Consider the following 24,549-nt stretch of genomic DNA (forward strand, 5'->3'; position numbering starts at 1 on the left):
TCAGCAGAAACATGGTTCCAAGGAAAGGACCGATGTAATCTATATGCAATCTCACCTAGGGTCTACCAGGACACTCTCATGGGTGTAATGGGGCCACCAGCGGCAACTCTTGTAGCTGTTGACATTGCACACAATGGGCTGAATTTTCTGCCCACCGGGCGGGCGGGCCCGACCCAATCTCTGGCGGGCGGGGAACCGATCCCCGCCGGAGAAGCAGACCCCGTCGCCATTTTAAGTGGGCGGGCCAATTAAGGCCCGCCCAGCGTGATGCCCGGCGGGAAGTGCTATGCGCTTCCTGTGCGGGTGGGGGGGGGATTCCCCAAATGCGAGAGTGCGCTATTTCGCACATGCACATGAAAGAGCGCACATCTCCCTGAGGCTAAGTGCTGCCTCAAGGAGATCGCTGAAAGTTGTTCAAATGTTAAAAATAGAAAAACAAAAAAATCCTTAACATGTCCCCCTCATGTGATAATGTCACGCAAGATGGGACATGTTAATAAATTTCACTAAAACTTTTTTAAATCCTACATTAAACCTCATGCTGCCGGTGGATGAGGTTTCATGTTTTTTCAGAAGCCCGCCGGGGCTCCTGGCCTGCCCGCCAACCTTAAGGTTGGACGGGCAGGTCCTTTAATTGTTTTAATTATCCTGTCAATGGCCTCAATTGGCCATTGACAGGTCGGCGGGCCCGCAGCTGATTTCGCTGTGCCCCTGCCTTCCTGAAGATTTAAATGGGGCGGGATGACGTCGGGGGTTGCATGTCGGTGAGCGGGCCCCGCCCCTTGCTCACCAACAGCAAAATTCAGCCCAATGTTTTTCCACCTTCTCAATATCGCAGTCCATTCCCACCAAAGATAACCTGGCACTATCGTCTTCATTTGTGAGATTCCTGGATGGGTACTGTGTAGCTCTACTAAAAGCGGTTCCCTTCCTTGTGAAGGAGCTACTACTCGTGCACCCCATAATAGAATACCATCTTGACTACTCATCTCGTGTCTTCGGTTGAAAAATGGCTTCGATTCTTCAGAGACAGGTTCCTGAGATCATCCATGTAACACTTGGTCTCTCACTCAAGACAGGACTGGATCACAATTCGTCCAGTTTCTTATCTGCCTGGCACAGACTGGCGAGGAATCCAGGAAACTTACAGAATACTGAAAGGCCTGGATAGAGTGGACGTGGGGAAGATGTTTCCATTAGTAGGAGAGGCTAGGACGCGAGGGCCTCAGAGTAAAGGGAAGACCTTTTAGAACAGAGATGAGGAGAAACTTCTTGAGCCAGAGAGTGGTGAATCTATGGAATTCATTGCCACAGAAGGCTGTGGAGGCCAGGTCATTGAGTGTATTTAAGACTGAGATAGATAGGTTCTTGATTGGTAAGGGGATCAAAGGTTAGGGAGAGAAGGCGGGAGAATAGGGTTGAGAAACTTATCAGCCATGATTGAATGGTGGAGCAGACTTGATGGGCCGAATGGCCTAATTTCTGCTCCAATATCTTATGGTCTTATGGTCTTATGGAAATTCATCATTAATACCAGCTCTTGGGGAATTGGGACTTGGTCATTTTTCTCTTGCAGATGAAAGCGACTTAGGGTATCGGCATTGACTATATGAAGCCCTGGTCTATGCACAAAGGTATATTCATATGCTGCCAAAATTAGAGCCCATCTTTGTATTCGTGCAGATGCTTTGGGAGGGATAGCCTTTTCCTCTCTAAACAGATGCAAAAATGGTTTGTGTTTTGATACTATCATGAAATGTCACCCATGCACGTATTGGTCAAATATTTTTACACCAAAAATGATCGACATACCTTCCTTTCCGATCCGGAATAACCTTTTTCAGCTGTGGTAAGCGTCCTGGATACATAGCCTATCGTCCATCCTGTGAGACAGTACCACTCCCACTCCATAGGGGGACACATCGCAGGTTAGCACTGATTCCTTTGTCGGGTCATAGTGCACTAACAAATTTGAAGAGTGCAAGGGCTGTTTTACTTTCACGAAAGCTTCTTCTTTGGGTGACTTCCAAACCCTACGTAATTAATGTAGAAGGGTTAGAACCATTGATAAATTTGTTAAAAATCGTCCATAATAATTTACCATTCCTAAAAATTATTTAAGTTCAGAGATGTTCTTAGGTGCAGGTACCCCTCTGATTGCTTTAACCTTCTCACATCCTTTAAGAAGTACCTGGATGAGCACCTGGAATGTCATAACATTCAAGGCTATGGGCCAAGTGCTGGTAAATGGGATTAAGTAGGTAGATCAGGTGTTTCTAACATGTCAGTGCAGACTCGATGGGCTGAAGGGCCTCTTCTACACTGTGTGATTCTGTGATTCTCTTCAACAGGGTGTAACCCCTGGGCATCTACCCTGTGGCCCAAATAAATGATTTCATTTGCCTGAAAGGTGCATTTTTCCATCTTTAGGCGCACTCCTGCTTCTAAAAATTATTTCAAGACTTCCTCTAGATTAGCCAAGTGTTCCTTTTCCGTGAATCCAGTTATCAGTACATCATCCAAGTAGACCACAACCTGAGGTAGTCCTTGTAGCAAATTCTCCATTGTCCTCTGAAAAACGGCACAAGCCGAAGGAACGCCAAAGAGCAGGCGTGTGTTTTATATAACCCTTTATGGGTGTTTATGGTCACAAAGTCTCTGGAGGCATCATCCAGTTCCAGTTGCTGATATGCTTGACTCATATCAAGCTTTGTATATGTTGTCCCTCCTGCTAGTTTGGTATAGAGGTCTTCAATCTTGGGAATAGGGTACCTGTCCAGTTTGGCTGCTCTGTTGCCCATTAGTTTATAGTCCCCACAGATGCAGACGATCTGGTCTGGTTTAAGGACAGGGACTATGGGTGCTGCCCACTTTGAAAACTGATCCACTTTTATGACACCCAGCCTCTCTAGCTGGTTCAACTCAGTGTCAACCTTCCCTCTCAGGGCGTATGGCACCGGCCTTGCTTTCAAGAGCGGGAAGTTGCTTCTGGGTCCACGTAACCATTGGCCTGTAGGCCTTGGATTTTCCCCAGTTCATCCTTGAAGATGGTGTCATTTTTTTTTAGCAGCTCTGGCAGTCCCTCTGCTCGCAGCTGGAAGATTTCAGACCAGTTTAATTTAATCTCTTTCAGCCAATCACGACCTAGAAGGCTTGGTCCTTCACCTTCTACCACCATCACTAGTAGCTATGCCGACTGGTGTCTGCAATGAACACTGGATTCCTTCACCTATATACATTTTCAACTTGGCAGAAGTTTGTTCCAAATTTAATTGTTGAGCACCTTTATTTAAATATCTGAAAGTTATTCTCCTACTACAGTGGTAGAAGCACCAGTGTCTACTTCCATTTTTAAGAGTTTACCTTTCACTTGCAGTAATTGGCTCTATCTTCCCAACTTTCATGTTGAATAAGGAATAAATGTCAGAATTGGTTGTTTCTGGCTCTTCAATGCTTCATTGAACTTAATTTACTGCCTGGAAGCCTGTCTTAATCTTGCTTTGCAATGTTGCAATATGTGCCCTCTTTTGTGACAAAAATAGCACTCTACCGTTTTAAACTGCCAATTGTTAGGAGTAAGATTATTTCCACGTTGATAGAAATTAGTTTTCAAATTTGCTGCTAAGCTGTTTCCTCTAAATTTTTGGTTAGCGGGGACTGTTTCCCACTTCACAGCGGAGTCCGGACTTTTCACAACACTTTCGGCTGACTGTTCCTGCTCAACTAGGAAAACGGTGCCATTTTGCGCAACTTGAATCGCTTGTGAATCCCTTACAGCGCTTTCCATCACAAGCGCTATTTCTAATGCTTTCTTAAATTCGAGATCCAATTCAGCCAGCAATTTTCACTGAATAGCATCCTCTTGCACGCCAAAGACCAAACAATCCCTGAGCATATCATTCTGAGTTTCACCGAAATCACAATATTCCATTAGCTGTTTTAATTTCACCACGTAGGTAGCAATGGTCTCCCCCAGGGCTTTATTCTGTGAATTGAACCTGAACCTCTGCATTGTGACTAAGGGCTTGGGTTGAAAATGTTGCTTAATGAGGTCTGCTAATTCACTTATGGTCTTCGAACCTGGGGCACTGGGGGCCATCAAGCTTTGCATTAAACTGTAGGTCTTTCTCCCACAAATACTCAGGAGGATCGGTCTTCTCTTTTCCTCTCCTGTGATTTTGTTGGCTTGAAAGTAGAACCCAAGGCATTCTATACATTGAGACCAGTCATCTGTTGGCTTGTTCAAATTGATCGATTCTGCCAAACTGTGATATCTCAGTTGAGTATATCTTCCTTTCTTTCTAAATATCTTAGGTACTCACAATCGCTGGGCGAGGGTCAGTACCAGATCTGATTTAGCCTTGTCGCCTGTTTGTTATGGAGTTGATTTTCCAGGCAACCTTTCTTGGTCGAAACATTGAACTTTATTTACAAGACAGCAGCAGCAACTACATGTGTGCATCAAACTCTATAACTAAAGGAGAACTCTCCTAGAGGTGCCACGTGCTACTAACTCATTGATTTACACAGATGATGTGATCCTACAACACAGGATTATTCTTAAAGCTACAGTCACATGTTTATCAAAACGATAATTACTACAAGAACGATTGCAGAATTCTGAGGTGCAGAGGGATCTAGGTGCTCTCACTAATAAGTCTCAAAAAGTTAGTATGCAGGTACAGCATAAAATCAAGAAGGCTAATTGAATCCTATCCTTTATTACAAGAGGAATTGAACCTAAAAATAAGGATGTTATGCTTCATTTATTCAGGGCATTAGTGAAACCACATCCCAAATCCTGTGTGCAGCTTTTGTCTCCTTACTAAAGGAAGGATGTAAATGCATTGGAGGCAGTTCAGGGGAGGTTTACTAGATTGGTGCCTCAGATGAGCAGGTTATCTTATGAGGATAGGTTGGACAGGCTGGGCTTGTTTCCACTGGAGTTTAGAAGAGCGAGGGGTGACTTGATTGAAGCATATAAGATCCTGAATCATCTTGACAAGGTGGGTGTGGAAAAGATGTTTCCTCTTATGGGTAAGTCCAGAATTAGGAGGCACTGTTTTAAAATTAGGGGTCACCCTTATAAGACAGAGATAAGGAGAAATATTTTCTCTCAGAGGGTTTTGTGATTTTGGAAATCTTTGCCTCAGAAGGCAGTGGAAATGGGGTCATTGAATATTTTTCAGGCAAAGGTAGATAGATTCTTGTTAAGCAAGGGAATCAAAGGTTTTCGGGGTAGATGGGAATATAGAACTCGAAATGCAAACAGATCAGCTATGATCTTATTGAATAGTGGAGCTTGAGGGACCGAATGGCCTACTTCTGCTCCTATTTCATATGTTCGTATGTTCGTACATTTCTGGCTTAGCCAAAATCATGCTGGAGTGCCGATTCCAGAAGTTCCATCCCCTAAACTGGGATCACAATTTTCGCCAGGTAATGGAGGAGGGGAATTAGGGCAGATTGTAATTTGCACATCCGTGGCTCATGGAGTCAGCTGCACGTGTAAATGTACAGCTGCCTTCAAACAGATACAATTTTCATCAGTGGAATGTCCAAATTACAACTTGTGGACTTTACCCTCTTCAGAAGAATATCTAAAATTATCAGAGTTCTTTGGAAGGTACAGTATCCCTTTGGAAAGGTCCAGGAACACCCTTTGGAGAGGTAGAGGAACCTTTGGGAGATGTCAAGTATCCTTTGGGATTATTAAAATTAGACATGAATGTGTGTAAAAACTGGATAAACTCCTTGGAACTGTCAAGCTATCAAGGCATTTAAATCACCTTGGAACTGTTAAGTTGTCAAAGCATTTAAATCCACTTGAAATTATTACGCTGTCGAGGCAGTTAAATCTCCTGCCCTTTAAATTTAAAAAAACAGTCTGCAGTTTTTTAAAAGTCAGTGCTTGCTATTTCACTCTGTCTGTTGACATAATGCTGAAGGCTATCTTTACAGGATTCGTGCTGCTTAACTGATTTCACAACCTGTCACTATCACAGTGGGTGCCTGTCAACCTACAGTTTGATTGACAGCTCCAAGTGGTTTTAAAGTCTTTGATGTAGGGCTATGAATACAAATACGTGTTTTATAAGGGATTAAGTACTTGAAGGAAATGTTTGTTTTTATATGGAATTAAGTAGTTGAAGGAATTTGCATGTAGTGAATGTGTTTTTAATCAATGAGAGTTTTTTACGTAGACATTGAGAACTTTATTCCTTCTTAGCATGGGTCCTGAGGTCTACCCATGGTGGATACTGGGTGAGTTGACATGGAGAATGTAAGGGCAAATGATGGTGGGTGGAGAGGCATGGGTTGGCATGAGTTTGCACTATTTGGCATAGGGGCTATAATGCACCATGGGGGTGGGTAGAGGTGCATAGGTTGACATGGAGGGGCCATGGGAATGGATGGGGGACATGAATTTGCTTAGGTTGGCATGGATGGGGCATAGAGAGCATATGGGGCAGTGTGAGGGGTGAGGGCTAGAGGGCTTTTTTCCTGTTTTAATCTTTTTCCTTACAAGTCCTGGGGTACCAAGGTCAGTCTTTCACACAGCCAGCAGCCCCTGTGGCTGCCTCTGCACTGTTTCTAGATGGGGTGGTCCTGACTCCCATTAACACCCACCCCTCCAGAATAAAAATCTAAACAGCCGGGCAGTTTGTCAGGAGTCGGGTTTGCGGAGTCACGAGTTTTCCCGACTTGGTGCTCCCGATGCAAGAGAAAAAATTCAGGCCTGTGCCTAATAGAATCTTCTCTTTAAACAATTCAAATTGACTGCTATTGAAAGAGTTGTGACAGATTTGTGCCCTCCAGTGATCACTACACAGGCAGGTTTTCTTCTTATTGCACTAGATTATGAAGGATGATAGGGCACCGTACATGGAACAAAATTAGATGGGCTCTGTTATGTATATGATCCATCCTGCTTTATTTTGTTTCATCCAAGTGATCCTTTATGTCCAAGTGCATAGAGAAAATATGTCCTGGTGTTTGTGCCTTTTATTGGCAGATGAAACAAAGTGGCAGGCTAGTAGGACACTACAGCTGATCTTCACTTTAGTCCAACAGGTTGTATTCAATTAGTTGCCACATATCTGAGCCCATTTATTGTAGCTGTGTGCTTAATATGTATGATCTTCATGGCAGACTACAGTTTGGATATCTAATCTAGATTACTGGCCTCAATAGTAGCTGTGTGGCTATTTGTCCAACCTCCACATTAGTCTTGTAACTCAAACGGTCTGCCATCTGAAGCTCTAGAGGGCTATGAACCCAGTCTGTCTGTTTCCATATGATCGAAGAAGTCATTTAAAACTTTTATGTCTGGTGTTTACATAATCACAGTTGGCTTTGTGGCCTTTGCTTAGTAGCTCCCCTTCAACAAAAAGACGCCTCTTACGTTGCTTCAGGAGCTAAGGAACTGAGCAATAAACATGAGCATAAACCTAAACCCATTATCTGTATTTAACCTCTTTTCTCTTACTCAGCTGTTGAAGTAGGGGTTGCCATTGGTACAGGAACTGTAAAGTACATGCAATGTTAATCACAGTATTTGCCATTGCTTTGTTAACCATGTGATATCTTTAGTAGAATGCAGATGATTTTTGTTTTCTCTGAGAGTGAACTATTTTCATGAAATTCTTGCTAATATCAATCACCTTGCAGATGTCGGTGGATTCTTTGAGGCTGGGACCTGGATACGCTACAACTTCCAGTCTTCTATGGACATTCTGAAGGACTTGAAGGGTTCATCACAACCAGCAAACTCCAACCTTACTTTGACCAAAGAGGATCTGGTTTTCAGTTTCAGCACTACCAACACTCCCAGCATCCTCCTGTATATCAGCACCTACTCACCAGATTACATGGCTGTGATTCTGAAACACAATGGTGAGATGGTGAAGTCCTATTTTATATCTCCACTTATAGGTTTAAACAAATAAAACGCATGTGCCACATGTCCGATTTGAGAATTGTGGAATGCTTTCCATATCTTGGTATTTGTTAATTCTATTTTTAATATGTAATATTAGAATAGCTGTGGCTAGCTATGTGATATGACTTTGATCCTAATTTTACATTGTGGGATACTACCTTAGTGGAAATATTAGTATGTTCAAAGTAAATGTCTAGATGTCTTCACTAAACAATTTCTTGGGATCAACTGATTATCTGACTTACAAAGAACAAAGAGCAAAGAAAAGTACAGCACAGGAACAGGACCTTCGGTCTCCAAGCCTGCGCCGATCATATTGCCCGTCAACTGAAACATTTTGCACTTCCGGGGTCCGTATCCCTCTATTCCCATCCTATTCATGTATTTGTCGAGCTGCCTCTTAAACACCACTATCGTACCTGCTTCCACCACCTCCTCTGGCAGCGAATTCCAGACATTCACTACCCTCTGCGTAAAAAACTTGCCCCACACATCTCCTCTATAGTTTTCTCCTTACATCTTAAATCTATGTCCCCTAGTAATTGACTCTTCCACCCTGGGAAAAAGCTTCTGACTATCTACTTTGTCCATGCCACTCATAATTTTGTAAACTTCTATCAAGTCGCCCCTCAATCTCCGTCACTCTAGTGAGAACAATCCGAGTTTCTCCAACCTCTCCTCATAGCTAATAACCTCCAGACCAGGCAGCATCCAGGTAAACCTCCTCTGCACCCTCTCCAACGCCTCCATATCCTTCTGGTAATGTGGCGACCAGAATTGCACGTAATATTCCAAGTGTGGCCTAACCAAGGTTCTATACTTGCCCAGAAACTCATCAGTATATTGAAGAGTCTCCAACTTAAGCTATTGAGAAATTCACACAGGTAGCATTTCCATTTCCCAATGTAGAATATGCACTGGGCTGAATTTTGCCCCCGTCGGTGGGTGGGGGGGGCGGTTGTGCGGGAGCGGGCGGGAGCGGGTGGGAGCGAGCGCAAACCCGATCGGCACCCCCAAATGGGTGTGTGCCGCCATTTTACATGGGTGGGCCAATTAAGCATGGCGCACACCCGGAAGCGCTGAGTCAAGGCCTGCGCTCTCGGAGGTGCCTCAGGGAGATTAGTTTAAGTTCTGAAAACTTTAATAAAGGAAAAAAAATTTAAGGACATGTCCCCTCGTGTGAAACTGTCGCATGAGCTGGGACATTTCCATTAATTTTTTCAAAATTTTTTATTTAATGAATAAACCTTTCATGAAACTTCACCCCGCCCGTGGATGAGGTTTCATAAAAAATGCAAAGGCCGCCTGGGCTCTCCGCCTGCCCACCAACCTTAAGGTTGGACAGGCAGCATTCCAAACAACTTTAATTACTTTCTTAATGGTCTTAATAGGCCTTTGACAGTTCAGTGGGCGCGCAGGCGAGTCAGCTGTGTGCCCGCCAAACTGACAACCTAAATGACGCGCGGTGACTCCGGGACGCACACCCGATGCCACTGCGCATCATTTTACGTGTCGGTGAGCAGATCCCGCCCCCGCTCGCCAACCTGAAAATTCTGCCCACTGTTTCAGGTTCAATTTAATTCCATTCAATTCACATGCCTAAGTCCAGGGAGCCTATATGCAGGTTAACAATGGCAAGGCTAAGGCATCCCCAAATGTTCACATAAGTAATAGTGAAGTATAACCAGTTAAAACAGTACAGTGTATCTTCCTAGAGTACTGGTAATCTTCCTGTCTCTTGTAAAATCACCCTACATATCGGAGGTGGCAAGCTCCAGTTGCAGATGCTTCCCTCTCTGCAATTCAATTTTAGTAGGCATTGAGCTCTGAATATTTGAACATACATTCTCTTGCCCAGCCTCCAAGGTGTTTCATTCCAGGGCAAATAGAAACACAGAAACCTGCAAAGTGCTGGTCACTAATCTAAACTTACAAGTCCAATGGCATATATCAAGTTAAACTCATCACTAATTGTTTAATTCAGGGCCTCATTATAGTTAAGAGGCATGTCCAGCATGAGGCTGATTTCCCCTCCATGGTATTCAGTAACAGGTTGGACTAGGTCAGAGCCCTGCCCCTGCAACTTTTTTTAAACCATAAATTCAACTCACCAGTCAGATCCCAATTACATTTTAGTCAGACCCAGTTATACTTGCTAAACTTTATAATTAAACATTTCCTTTGATGCCAAAGCCCAACAACTACCCCTCCACAAAAGATGAATTGCAGAATCTTGGGGCTGGATTTTACAGGGGCGTTGCGTTCCCGACACCCCCAACCCCAACTAAAAAGTCGGTTGGGACCCCGTTCACAAAAAATCAGGCTGCCTCGCAGCTATTTTACTCTTGGAGGGGCATTAATTGGCTCAGGGCATAACTTTCACCCCCTTCTGGGGAGGAGGTCACGCCTTCGAGATCTGCCAGCCAACCTGACCTCCGAAAGGGGTCTCCCTGCCCCCTTCATCAACCCTCTCTGTTACAGCATCAAAATCTCCAAAAAAAATAGTTAAACCTGAAATTGTGAATATCAGCAGTCTGTAGTTCTGCTCTGATGCATTTAGTTGTTTTCCCTGTTTGGTAAAGGGAACGTTTTACTTTATGCCCCTAGCAGATGGCAGTATCAATCTGGATACACCTTCAGTCACCTGCATCATTTTTAAATGATTGAAGTTCCATGGAGGTAGGCACTAAATATGTATGCAGGTGCAACAGGCGGTAAAGAAGGCAAATGGTATGTTGGCCTTCATAGGCAGAGGATTCGAGTACAGGAACAGAGATGTCTTGCTTGCAATTGTACAGGGCCTTGGTGAGACCACACCTGGAATATTGTGTGCAGTTTTGGTCTCCTTATCTGAGGAAGGATGTACTTGCTATAGAGGGAGTGCAGTGAAGGTTTACCCGACTGATTCCTGGGATGGCGGGACTGACATATGAGGAGAGATTGAGTCGATTAGGATTATATTTGCTGGAGTTGAGAAGAATGAGGGGGGATCTCATAGAAACCTATAAAATTCTAACAGGACTAGACAGGGTAGATGCAGGAAGGATGTTCCTGATGGTGGGGGAGTCCAGAACCAGGGGTCATAGTCTGAGGATTTGGGGTAGACCATTTAGGACTGAGATGAGGAGAAATTTCTTCACCCAGAGAGTGGTGAGCCTGTGGAATTCGTTACCACAGAAAGTAGTTGAGACCAAAACATTGTATGCTTTCAAGGAGTTAAATATAGCTCTTGGGGCAAAAGGGATCAAAGGTTATGGGGAGAAAGCGAAAGCAGGCTATTGAGTTGGATGATCAGCCATGATCATAATGAATAGCGGAGCAGGCTCGAAGGGCCAAGTGGCCTACTCCTGTTCCTAGTTTCTATGTTTCTATATGTCAATTCCTTTTAGCAATATACTTTGTGAAGACAGTTGTAAATATTTATGGAAGGAATGTTGTTGTACCTTCTAATTGTTTTGCTGATTAAAGTTAAGGCTTTCCAAATACAAGGATACTGGAAATAAACTCTTGGTGCACATTGTTGTCAATGAACCTTGGCCACTGCTGGTATATGTCAGAAAATCAGATGCAGATATCCATGATTTTCAGCTGTCCGCTGGCAGTAGGTGAGAATGCCTTCAGTCCATGCTTTGTCTTTGATACAAATTAAATGTATTCATTTGCAGCTGATTTTACTCAATTCATGGACCCAACTTTAGAAAAAAATGAAGCCCCCAAACCAGAAGGCCGAAGAACATTGCATAATTCTCAACCTTAGATTCTTTGGAGCAAAATGTCTTATTTTGCTGTACATTGCATAAAGTATAAAAATATACACAGTTTTATTGGGTTATAGCAGGCAGCATATAATCTTATAGCTGAGCAACACAAACTAAATAATTTCCTGGGCACATTCCTCCAACCTAGATTGTTGATAAATTCTTATATTCTCAGCTTTCTGCTTTCCAGAATCACCATATTACTGCCAAAAATATGCAAAAACTTTAATTTGTCATCCTGGTGACATGATTGAATCAAACGTTACTACTTCCCCAGTTGGCTGAAAGAATTTACTTTGAAATCTGCTTTCAGCCATTTACAGATTAATTGTTAGTAAGATGTTTTTGGCAGGGTTAGTAAGTACAAAGGAAGGCAATAAGATTAATAGATATGTAGCCAGAAAAGATAAGAAGTAATAGAAATAGTCGCTTCGTAGTACAGAATTTAAGTATTGCTGGAAAAAAAGACATGCTGTCAAAGCTTTTCATCTTGCACTCGTCAGGGCACATGCAAAAATATCAAATTTCGAAGGGGAACAACAATTTATACTGCATGAGAAAAGGATGCTGATTGGTTGGCAAGTGGACTCTGATTGGTCAAGGCATTGCCCTAGGGAATGCACCAGGGAACGGTTATCCCCCATGTCTTTTTCAGTGTGATGCTAGATGGGTCAGCCATATGCCCCAATGACTAGTAGATCATATCAAACAACATGTCCCTTCGGCTGGTCACAACATGCAGAGTGCTGACCATATTCAACCAGCTCGTGCTTGCAAAAGTCAGAAGAGAGTGCCAAAATTAGATGTCATTCCGTGATTGGACAGTACTTATTGAACAATTCTGAGTGTGCTCAGAATTGGACTAACAACCAATTTAAGATTATCAGTTGAGTTTGCAACGTGGCTCACTTATGTTTGCTAGAAACTACATATATTCATACTCAGGGCCTTGTCCTCTGCAAACAGAAAGATTATGTCCAGGAATTGTGCCTTTTTCAATTAAACAAAAGCATGGAGGACAACTGCTCTCTGGTGCATTCCCAATAGGAATGCCTCAATCAATCAGAGTCAACTTGCTTTTTTTGAATTTAAACATAATTTGGGCAATAACTGTTCCTTGTATATTTTTCATGGCAACACCTCAACCAATCTGAGTCCATTTCCCACCCAATCAGCACCCTTTTCTTGTGCAGTATAAATTGTTGTTTCCCTTTGAAATTTGGTATTCTCTCATGTGTCCTAATGAGTGCAAGACAAAAATTTTCAACAGCATGTATCTTTTTTCAGCTATATTCAAGTAATTAAAATAAAAGATGTAATATGGAAAAGCAAGAACGGGAAAATGAGAAGACAAATAACTGAAACCAAGGAAAGCAGGATTAATAATTTTATGTATAAATTAAGAAGGCCACTTCTAAAATCTTAGTAGCATTATTACTGTAATATTGATTGTATCCTAGTGAGGGAGGTGAATTTTTTAAAAAAGGTCACTTCCAAAATTACATAATTCCTGGATATTGCTTCACTGTAAATTTTAAGCAATGCCTTCCTATGTTGTTATAACTGTTGCGACATTGGCCACCCCCATTGACATCGGCCATCATGGTGGGTATGAGTGGACAATATGGCGAGAAGGCCAAAAATCGGTTTTGCGCTGTTGTAAAACCAGTTTGAGATCGTCCACTCCCCGCGTCAATGGCTGGCCACCTTTCCCAATGTCGGGAACTTAATTTCAATGCATTTGCATCTCATCATCTTGCCTGTGCGCCAGAATCATCCCCACACATCAAATTTACCGCGCACGACGGCGGGAAAACACACTGGCCCAGAACATAGAGATAAAAACAAAAAACTACTGCGGATGCTGGAAATCCAAACCAAAAACAGAATTACCTGGAAAAATACCTGCGGTCTGTCCGCAAGAAAGACCCAAACCTCCCTGTCGCTTGCCATTTTAACACTCCACCCTGCTCTCTTGCCCACATGTCTGTCCTTGGCTTGCTGCATCGTTCCAGTGAAGCCCAACGCAAACTGAAGGAACAGCACCTCATCTTCCGACTAGGCACTTTACAGCCTTCCGGACTGAATATTGAATTCAACAACTTTAGATCTTGAACTCCCTCCCCCATCCCCACCCCCTTTCCGTTTCTTCCCCCTCCCTTTTGTTTTTTCCAATAATTTATATAGATTTTTCTTTTCCCACCTATTTCCATTACTTTTAAATCTGTAATGCCCTGTCAGTCTTTCCACCCCACTCCCACTAGAGCTGTACCTTGAGTGTCCAGCCATCCATTCTTAATTAGCACATTCTCTTAGATAATATCACCACCTTTAACACGTCTTTGTTCCTTTGTCTGTGACATCTTTTGATTATCTGCTCCTATCACTGCTTGCTTGTCCCTACTACCACCCCCCCGCTCCCCAACCTCTCTCCCCCCACCTTAAACCAGCTTATATTTCACCCCTCTCCTAACTTTACTCAGTTCTGCTGAAGGGTCATGAGGACTCGAAACGTCAACTCTTTTCTTCTCCGCCGATGCTGCCAGACCTGCTGAGTTTTTCCAGGTAATTCTCTTTTTGTTCTGGCCCAGAACATGTCTGGACAAGTGTGACGTGCAGAAGTCGGGACTTATAATTAGAACCTTGCTCACATCGTGGACATCTGAGGAGCAGAAAATGCTGGATCCCTACAGCTACCGGACCCAGCAGGAACACGTACATTGCACGCTGGGTGGATTCTCATAGACAGTAAAGGAACGGCAATATATTTCCAAGTCAGGGTGGTGTGTGGCTTGGAGGGGAACTTCCAGGTGGTGGTGTTCCCATCTATCTGCTGCGCCTGTTCTTCTAGGTGGTAGTAGTCTGGATTTGGAAGGTGATGCCTAAGGAGCCTTGATGAGTTGCTCTAGTGCATCTTGTAGATGGTACACACTGCTGCCACTGTACGTCAGTGGTGGAGGAAGTGAATGTTTGTGGAAGGGGTACCAATCAAGCGGGCTGCTTTGTCCTGGATGGTGTCAAGTTTCTTGAGTGTTGTTGGAGCTGCACCCGTCCAGGCAAGCGGAGATTATTCCCTCACATTCCTGACTTGTGCCTTGTAGATGGTGGACAGCCTTTAGGGAGTCAGGAGGTGAGTTACATGCCACAAGATTCCTAGCCTCTGACCTGCTCTTGTAGCCACAGTATTTCTATGGCTAGTCCAATTCAATTTCTGGTCAATGGTAACCCCCAGGACGTTGATAGTTGGGGATTCAGCAATGGCAATGCCATTGAACGTCAAAGGGCAGTGGCCTGCTCTAGATCTAGAGCCCACCAAAGTGTGTGTCTCTGTGCTGGTGGAGGGTGTGGGTAAGTGCTATGATGCGTCTTCCAGGCTGCCTATTCCCAGCTTTCAATGGAGGAGGTGTCCCCCTGGCTGGAAGTGAGGACCTGGATGGAGCCGAGGGACTGACTGGCTGAGGGTTGCTTGGCAGACTCCTTGTGAACCAAAGTCCAAATAATTAGTGCATGGGGGCAGAGTCAAAAGCAGGAGAGAGAGCATTCACAGTTGCGTTGAGAGAGGAATGATGTGGTGCAGGATCCTCAGGTGGGTGTTCACCGCCGACTTCACCGTCACCACAGGGACTCACCAGTCAGCACAATGGCATGCTCCTCAAAGTGAGTGAGGGGTCTAATATGATTCACTCTACCCCTGGTCTGGGACCTCTCCCTGCTGTTGTGAGCAGGCTTCTCCTGCATGAAAACAGGTGGAGAAAGTGTGAGCAGGACACATGGCATTACATGGAATGTTTGTGTGGTGAGTGGAGCCATGGGCAGGATGAGGACACGAGCTCCAGTGGATATGGGTCTGATGGAGATGTGAGGGTGTGTGTGAGAGTTGGTGGTATTGTACTTTGAGATGTGAGATCCCTGTGGATGTGTGATGGGTTTGTGAGTGATTGAATTGAGAGTGATGAGGTGGTTGACTTACCCTGGCAGAAAGAATGAGAGCATGCATTCCTGCACTGGATGGCTAACCTCCTCTGTGCTCCAGTAGCACTGACTGCCACTGCCACTGTCTCCCAGACTGGATTGGTGACTCTGGTGGACCTCCTGTGGCCAGAGCAGGGATACAGGATATTGTGGCGGCCTTTGACTGCATCCAGCAGGCACCCCAGAGAAGCGTCACTAAATTTGGGGGCTGCCATCTTCTTTGCTTTTGGGGCCAGCTGTCGCCTGGATTAGTCCTGGTCTGAAGGCATGAAGTTGGCATGTGCTCTGGTGCGTTTTAAACAGGGCACCTGGAGCGTGGAAGCGCTGAGGTCACTGTGTGGCAGGCAAATCTGAGCTGACTTGCCAGTGAGCCAGTGCGTTCCCCGTGAATGCATTATTAATGAGGCGGGACGCACCAGGAATGGGACAATACAGAGTGAAAAGTGGCCATTGTGACTGGCGAGTAAAACGTCCTTTTTCCCGCCTGCTACCACATTTAGTGTACATCTGGGACGATTCTGCCCATTGTACTGCAGCTAACTAGATCAGTACCTTGATATTCATTCAACATCAAGTATAACACTATTTATACATTGCATAAATCCTATCATATTTTCAGATCTGAGAACAAATCATGGGATCAGGCTATCATGCCTCAGAGAAATGAAGTAGAAAACAGTGCTAAAACCAAACCAGAAGTAAAAGGCAAAAAGATTTTGAGATGCAATATCCAATCATATTTGGAAAATAGAACATAAAATCCCTCTATCTTATCTACCAACTAAGTATTGTCAAAAAAAAGCCATTCCTACAATTTTTTTCTCTTCACATATTTCATTCACCAGCCACATATATATATGCATTCAGTGTCAGGTTTCCAATTCTTATGGCTCCCTTCAGACAACCTTTTGTGAACATTGGCTATTTCAGAATTCTGAAAATGAATAATTGCTTATATGCAAACAAATTGTAGAATCATTAAAGAAAATCAAATTTAAGAGATCAGCACAGCCTTTATGTATGAGAGCCTAATATACTAATCAGTGTGCTGTAAGACTCCCTATAAACAAAATTACAAGAATTGATTTGGATTGTACTTGTTCTTCAGACTTAAAAAATTATAGTTCAACTATTAGCTGGCTTCACATTTTTTTTAAATCTTGAAACCCATTGCCAGTGACAGTCTTAAGTTATTCTTTGTGTGGCACAAGATAATTATTTTGAGTCTATAAGTAACTGACAAGGAGGTTTCCCCTCCTGCCTATTCGTTATGAAAAAATCCATTGATAGATAGAATTTTATAGAATAATGGGTTCAAAAGGTGTTTAATTCTAATTTGGAGTTTAGCCAATCTACAGACAAGTGGTGTAGCCATATGTTTACTTAATTACCCTAAACCAGTGAGAAAACACGTATACTTTCATGATTCATTCCCCTAAACTATCTGGCATTGTCAAGCACTTTCCATTTATGTCCAATAGAAGATATTTTGCCACACAGGCAATTCCATGATTCAGTTGGATATCAGAGCTTGCAAATTTCCAAATTATCAATTAAAAAATAACTGCATATTCAGAAATCTCTTATTAAGCCATTTTTAAATACCATAAATATCTTTTGTCTCCATTTGCTCTTCTTTTTTACTATCAAGTAATTACTAATGTTTGTTACTTTCATTATCAGGAAGCACAGCATTGACACAACATGTGCACATGGTGCAGTGCAAATTATGCAGCAACAACTTTGTGAATCGAAATTTAATTTGTTACAAACTGCTAAATGCCACTGAATAGACTATAATGAGGGCAACTTTCAGAAAACTGTTCCCACCATGAATATTGAGGTTTTCTCGAATGCCTGAAATATCTGAAATAATTTCTCCAAAAATTAGTTTACTTCCTGCCCCTTCTGGAGATGGTCTCTTATGCAAATGTGTATCATTCCATGGGCAACTCAACGCCCTCTGCTACCAAGCTCCAGTATAAACTTAGTTGCTGCATGCTGCCAGACTACATTTCATGGAAGATGTTGCAGCTAAACCCAATTCCATATTAAACCCAATCCTGTCTCCATGTGGCACGCACATCCATTTTTCAGTAGAGCTAACTGAATAGCATATGGGAGTGGAAATCTTGTTTGGCTATTCCCATTTCTCATCTAAATGCTGTGATTAAGTGTATCATCATTTCAGATGAGATCACCTAATTTAGTGTACACCAGCAAACCTGGTGCCTTTCTGATCTGCATAACTCCATACTACACTGAACAATGAATTTACTATCTAAGGGATTAGGGTGCTCTCTAAATCCATTTTCTGCAAGCTGTCCTGTGCCGGTAAGAATTTCTTAGCATCTCTTGGCCATATTCCTTTTGTGGACCTACGTTTGGGTGTCTGGTATCAGAGGTGAAATGAAGAAGTAATAAGATTCAAAAGTTGACATTCCTTTGGTGAAACATGCCACCTGATGCTTAGGAAATTCATAGGACTATTTTAGAAGGTTGTCCTGTCATCTGTCAGATCTGGGATTAATTTCAGGCTCCACTGATGAGACAGGAAGAGGATGACAAGAGGAGGTCCGTGGTTTGTTGCAAGCATCCTAAGTGAAGAAAGTTTTGGACAGTTCCCAGAATCCACAACATTAAATATGTCAACAATAAATCGAAGAGACCAAAGCAGTGAATGCCCGAACATAGGACTGGATTATACGCTGAGGGCAGACTCCCAGCACCCCAGCGTAAATTTCGGAGGCATGGCCATCTCCACTTGGCCGGCTCATCACGCTTTAATTTTTTGGGCAAGGGCCCTTTAATTGGTATGAGACGGGACTTCTGTCGGACTCCAGGAGGAAGTCCCGCTTCATACAACTGCCGGCCAACTGGAGGCCAGCAGCTCTGTGCCACAGCAGAATTGGTGGCCACTGCTGCTATTGCAGGACTCCCAAAAGGAGGAGAAACAACTGATTCCCTCAAACCCAGATAGTCCAGGTTCTCATTGAGACCAGGTTGGCAGGCCCTGGTGAAGGGGGTTGGGGGAGGCAAAACTATTGTGGGGGGGTCCTCTGATTGGTACAAGGCACCTGGGAAGGAGACACACCCCTTTCACCAACCAGCAGCCTGCAGAATTGAACTTGCTAGGCTACACATTGGGCGCTGGCCTCTCCCTCAGCCCATTAAATCAGATTGCCCGTGGAATAAAGCACTTACTTGGCCATTAATTGCCCGCTTAAGGGCCACACTTGGGCACAGGCAGTTGGTGAGATTGACACCTCACCTGGCATCCGGGGCTGTTGGGCCAATGGCACGCACTCTAATTTACAGGTTCGTCCATTTATTTTCCCACCTGTATAATTCAGCCCATGGAAGTATAGGCGTAAAGTTCTAGGCATTTTCATTGAAGTACCTCACATTCTCACCTTCACACCAGATCCTCAGATATGTTAAGTAGGAAATTAGTAAAAGCTGACCAACAATTTCAAAAGCACTATCAACATGAACACAGCCTAACAATGCAGTGAATGCCCAAATATAGGCCTGGATTAAACACTGAGGGCAGACTCCCCACACCCCAGCACATAGTTATATTAAACACGCATTGAGTACACACGCTGATTTCAAACTAATTTGCAGATATACTCAACATTTCATCACTTGTATAGCAAAGATTGTGGCAAAAAGTACAGGAATTTTACTCCATGATTGGTGTGGGAGAAAAGTTTTCCAATTCATGGGACACTGGCACCTGTACTGGGGAAGGAGAGAGCAGTTCCGTTGGACAAGCTTCATTTGAACCATGCTGGGACCAGTGTCCTGGCAAATCGTATAACTAAGGTTATAGAAAGGGCTTTAAACTAATTGGTGGGTGGGGGGAGGGTTCAATTGAAGGGAAGTTTAGAAAATGAAAAATAATCGCGAGAGCAGAGGTGCAGGGTAGTGAAGAGGTGAATGATAATCAAAGTGTGGCAGGAAGGGGCAGAAACTATAAGCAGAAGAGTGCAGCAGAAATTAGAACCAGAATGAGTAATAATGATAAAAAGTCAAAACTTAAGGCTCTTTATCTGAATGCACGCAGCATTTGTAACAAGATAGATGAGTTGATGGCACAAATAGAAATAAATGGCTATGACTTGATAGTTATTACAAAGACATAGTTGCAAGGTGACCAAGACTGGGAAATCAATATTCAAGGGTATTCAACCTTCTGGAAAAATAGGCAAAAAGGAAAAGGAGGTGGGGTAGCTTTGTTAATAAAGGAAGATATCAGTGAGGTGGTGGGTAGTGATATAGGTGCAATAAATCGTGATGTGAAATTAGTTTGGGTGGAAATAAGGAATAGCAAGGGGAAGAAGTCATGGGTGGGAGTCGCCTATAGGACCCAGAAGAGTTGCCTCAGTGTAGGACAAAGTATAAATTGGAAAATAATGGAGGCATGTAAGAAGGCTGCTAGAATTGTCATGGGCGATTTTAATCTGCATATTGACTGGACAAATAAAATTGGCAGGGGTAACATGGAAGACGAATTTGCTCAGTGCATCAGGGACTGTTTCTTTGAGCAATATGTTGCAGAACCTACCCGGGAACAAGGTATTTTAGATCTAGTAATGTGTAATGTGGTAGCATTAATAAGAAATCTCATAGTTAAGGATCCTCTAGCAGGTAGCGATCACAACATGGTAGAATTTCAAATTCAGTTTGAGGGCAAGCAACTCGGATCTCAAACCAGTGTCCTCAACTTAAATAAGGGCAATTACAGAGTTATGAAGAAAGAGTTATCTAAAGCGGGCTGGGAAAATAGACTAACGGGAAAGTCAGTGGATGAGCAGTGGCAGACATTTAAGCAGATATTTCATAACGCTCAGCAAAAATTTATCCCGGTCGAAAAGAAGGACTCGATGAGAAGGATGAACCACCCATAGTTAACAAAGGCGGTCAAGGAGAGTATCCAATCAAACACTACGGCATACAAAGCGGCAAAAACTAGTGGTAGGCCAGAGGATTGGGAATTTTTTAGGAACTAGCAGCGGATGACTAAAAAGCTAATAAATAGGGAGAAATTTGATTATGAAAGTAAATTGGCAAGAAATATTAAAACAAACAGCAAGAGCTTCTATGGGTGTATAAAAAGAAAGAGAGTAGCTAAAGTGAGCATGGGACCCTTGGTGGATGCGACTGGAGAATTGATAACAGAGAGCAGGGAAGTGGCAAATAATTTAAATCAATATTTTGCATCGGTTTTCACGGTGGAGGACACAATAAACATTCCAAAGATATCAGATAAGCAAGAAGCTAATGGGAGGAAAGATCTTGTAACAGTCTCTACCACGAGGGACAAAGTATTTGAGAAATTAATGGGACTAAAGACAGACAAGTCACCAGGACCTGATGGCCAACATCCAAGGGTTTTAAAGGAAGTGGCTACAGAGATAGTGGAGGCATTGGTCGAAATATTCTAGAACTCCGGGAGGGTCCCAGCAGATCGGAAAACTGCTAATGTGATGCCCCTGTTCAAGAAGGGAGGGAGACAAAAAGCAGTACACTATAGGCCAGTCAGCCTAACAACTGTCATTGGAAAAATGCTAGAGTCCATTATTAAGGCAGAAATAGCGGGAGATTTAGAAAAGCTTAACACTATCAAACAGAGTCAACATGGTTTTGTGAAAGGGAAATCATGTTTGACAAATTTGCTAGAGTTCTTTGCGGATATGACAAGCAGAGTTGATAAAGGGGAACCGGTAGATGTAGTGTATTTGGGTTTCTAGAAGGCATTCGATAAGGTGTCATATAAAAGGGTATTGCACAAGATAAGAGCTCACGGTATTGGGGTAATGTGTTAGCATGGATTGAGGATTGGTTAACACACAGAAGACAGAGAGTCGGGGTTAATGGTCTTGGAAATGGAAAGATGTAACTAGTGGAGTGCCACAAGGATCAGTCCTAGGGCCTCAATTATTTACTTTCTATATTAATGACTTGGAGGAGGGTGCAGAGTGTAATGTATCCAAATTTGCTGATGATACAAAAATAGGTGGGAGGGCATGTTGTGATGAGGATATAAGGAATCTGCAAGCGGATATAGACAGGTTGAGTGAGTGGGCAAAAACTTGACAGATGGAGTCTATTGTAGGAAAGTGCAAGGTCATGCACTTTGGTAGCAAAAATCAAAAGGCAGACTATTATTAAAATTTATAAGTGGAGCATAGAGGGACCTGGGTGTTCTTGTGCATGAAACACAAAAAGTTAGCATGCAGGTGCAGCAAATAATTAAGAAAGCAAATGGAAGTTTGGCCTGTATTGAGAGGGGGTTGGAATTTAAAAATAGGGAAGTCTTGTTACAACTGTACAGGGTGTTGGTGAGGTCGTATCTGGAGTACTGTATACAGTTTTGGTCCCCATATTTAGGAAAGAATATACTGGCATTGAAGGCAGTTCAAAAGAGATTCACTAGGCTGATTCTTGTGATGAAGGGGTTGACTTAACAAGAACAGCTAAACAGGTTAGGCCTTTATTCATTAGAGTTTAGAAGAATGAGGGGTGATCTTATTGAAAGGTACAAATAGATTCTGAGAGGCTTGACAGGGTAGATGTTAAGGAGATGTTTCTACTAATGGAGGAATCTCAAACTAGGGGACATAGTTACTGAATAAGGGGACACTCATTTAAAACTGAGTTGCAAAGGAATTTCTTCTCTCAGAGAGAATGTCTGGAATTCTCTACCTCAGAGAGTTGTGGAGACTAGATCGCTGAAAGTATTTAAAGAAGAGGTAGATAGATTTTTGAAATATCGGGGAGTTGAGGGCTATGAGGAGCTGGCATGAAAGAGGAATTGAGGCCTGGGGCAGATCAGCCATGATCTTATTGAATGGAGGGGCAGGATTAAGGGGCCGAATGGCCTACTCCTGCTCCTATTTCTTATGCTCTTATGTTCTTATGTCATGTGCAAACTTGTGGATATGTATCAGTACCATTTGTTGTTAAATTGTTTAAAAAATGTTTCTATAATTGTCACAGTCACCCTTCTTCCTTCTCCGCCCCATTCTTGCTTCCAATCTTCTTGCCTAACCTCTGCTCCCTACACCTTGTTTCATTTGCAATTCACTCTCATAAACTTCCTCACCTCCAGTTCCCATTGGAAATCTTTTCAACCCTATCATCTCCAGTCTCCAGTTCACACTGACACACTTCTACTCTTCCCTTCCCAGTTTATACTGGCGTTCTTTCCTACTTAATTGGCACAAGTGCTATTCTCCAACTTCCCCCTAGTTCATACTGGTGCCCTTATGCCCTTTCTTTTGTCCCATAGTTTGTGATAGTACTCTTCTTCTTACAATTTCTACTGGAACATTTCTCCTCCTCATCCTTCCACTCCACCAACTACATACTAATACTCTCTTCACCCCAGCCCAGAATCTAGTTCACACTGGAATTCTTCTCCTCCCTCCCTGCAGGTGGCTTTATTCTACTCTTTAATTCACACTGACAGTCTTTTGTCAGGGACTCCATGCTCCTATTAAATGATGACATCGCTTCAGGGAATTAAACTTTGTTTCAGGCTATGGGCAGAATTTCCCAATTTCACAATCTTATTATACAATTAGAATTTCCTGCAGCTCCCAGCTCAGGCTCAGGTGTAAATGAAATTTATTTAAGATAGGCCTTCTTCATTCAAAATTGCTTCCAGTTAGCATTTATGCTTCCTTTAATGTGTCACATTGCTTGATATTCAAGCAAAGCAACAGAAGCATGAGGTGGGAGCCAAGTACAGTTTGAATGCTCACTGACTCTCACATTGACACGGAAAGAGTTCCCCTGGATGGATAATTGAATAGGGAACTGAAGAAAATATTAGTGATGACTTTGATCTGGGGTGTGGTGCTGTATGATGCTGAAACATGCACACAGGAGAAAGGTGAGATCAGACTTCTAGAGAACTTTGAGATGTGTGTTTGGAAAAAGTAAAGTGAACAGGTAAGACAAGTGATGAGCAGGTGTTAGCAAAGATATAAGAAGAATGTAATTAGATTGATCAGAATGAGGCAAATTAACTGAGTTGGGTATCTGCTGGGCAGAAATGGGACATTAAAAGAGGTGATAGAAAGATGGATGAAAGGAACATAGGTACAGGAGTAGGCCATTCAGCCCGTCGAGCTGCTCCATGATTCAATTAGATCATGGCTGGTCATCTACCTCAGCACCACTTTCCTGCGCTATCCCCAAATCCCTTGATGTCATTAGTCTCCAGAAATCTATCAATTTCTGTCTTGAATGATGTTCAATGATTGAGCTTCCCTCTGGGGTAGAGAATTCCAAAGATTCACCACCCGCTGAGTGAAGAAATTCTTCCTCACCTCAGTCTTAAATGGGCTATCCCTTAGCCTGAGATTATGTCCCCTGGTTTTAGATTCACCAGCCAGTGGAAACATCTTAGCTACATTGACCCTATCATGCCCTGTAAGGATTTTGTAAGTTTCAATGAAGTTACCTACCCCTCATCCTTCGAAACTCTAGGGAATAAAGACCCAGTCTCCCCAGTCTCTCCTTACAAAACAATCCCACCATCCCAGGGTCTAATCTCCATTGCACTCTTATCCCTCCTTAGATAATGGACCAAAACTGTACACAATACTCCAGGTGAGGTCATCTCTTTATCTTTACTCCTGTGCTCAAATCCCCTTGCGATAAAGGTCAACATACCATTTTCCTTCCCAATTGCTTGCTGCACCTACATGCTAACTTTTAGTGACTCATGATCAAGGACACCCAGGTCCCTTTGGACACCCACACTTCCCAACCTCTCACCTTTTAAGAAATATTCTGCCTCTCTGTTTTTTCTACCAAAGTGAACAACTTCACATTTATTCACATTATATTCCATCTGCCATG

At 43.0% G+C, this 24,549-nt stretch overlaps 1 protein-coding gene across 1 annotated transcript in view; it reads left to right on the top strand.

The window, feature by feature from the left end:
* LOC144678739 (contactin-associated protein-like 2) overlaps nt 1-24,549 on the top strand; it is a 2,328,914-nt gene that overhangs the window by 2,116,317 nt on the left and 188,048 nt on the right. The window contains exon 19 of the mRNA XM_078538599.1: nt 7,672-7,896. Within this exon, the coding sequence (XP_078394725.1) occupies nt 7,672-7,896 (225 nt within the window). The remainder of the gene's footprint in view (nt 1-7,671; nt 7,897-24,549) is intronic.

The sequence above is a fragment of the Cetorhinus maximus genome, chromosome 3, assembly GCF_964194155.1.
Source record: "Cetorhinus maximus chromosome 3, sCetMax3.hap1.1, whole genome shotgun sequence".
NCBI lineage: Eukaryota > Metazoa > Chordata > Chondrichthyes > Lamniformes > Cetorhinidae > Cetorhinus > Cetorhinus maximus.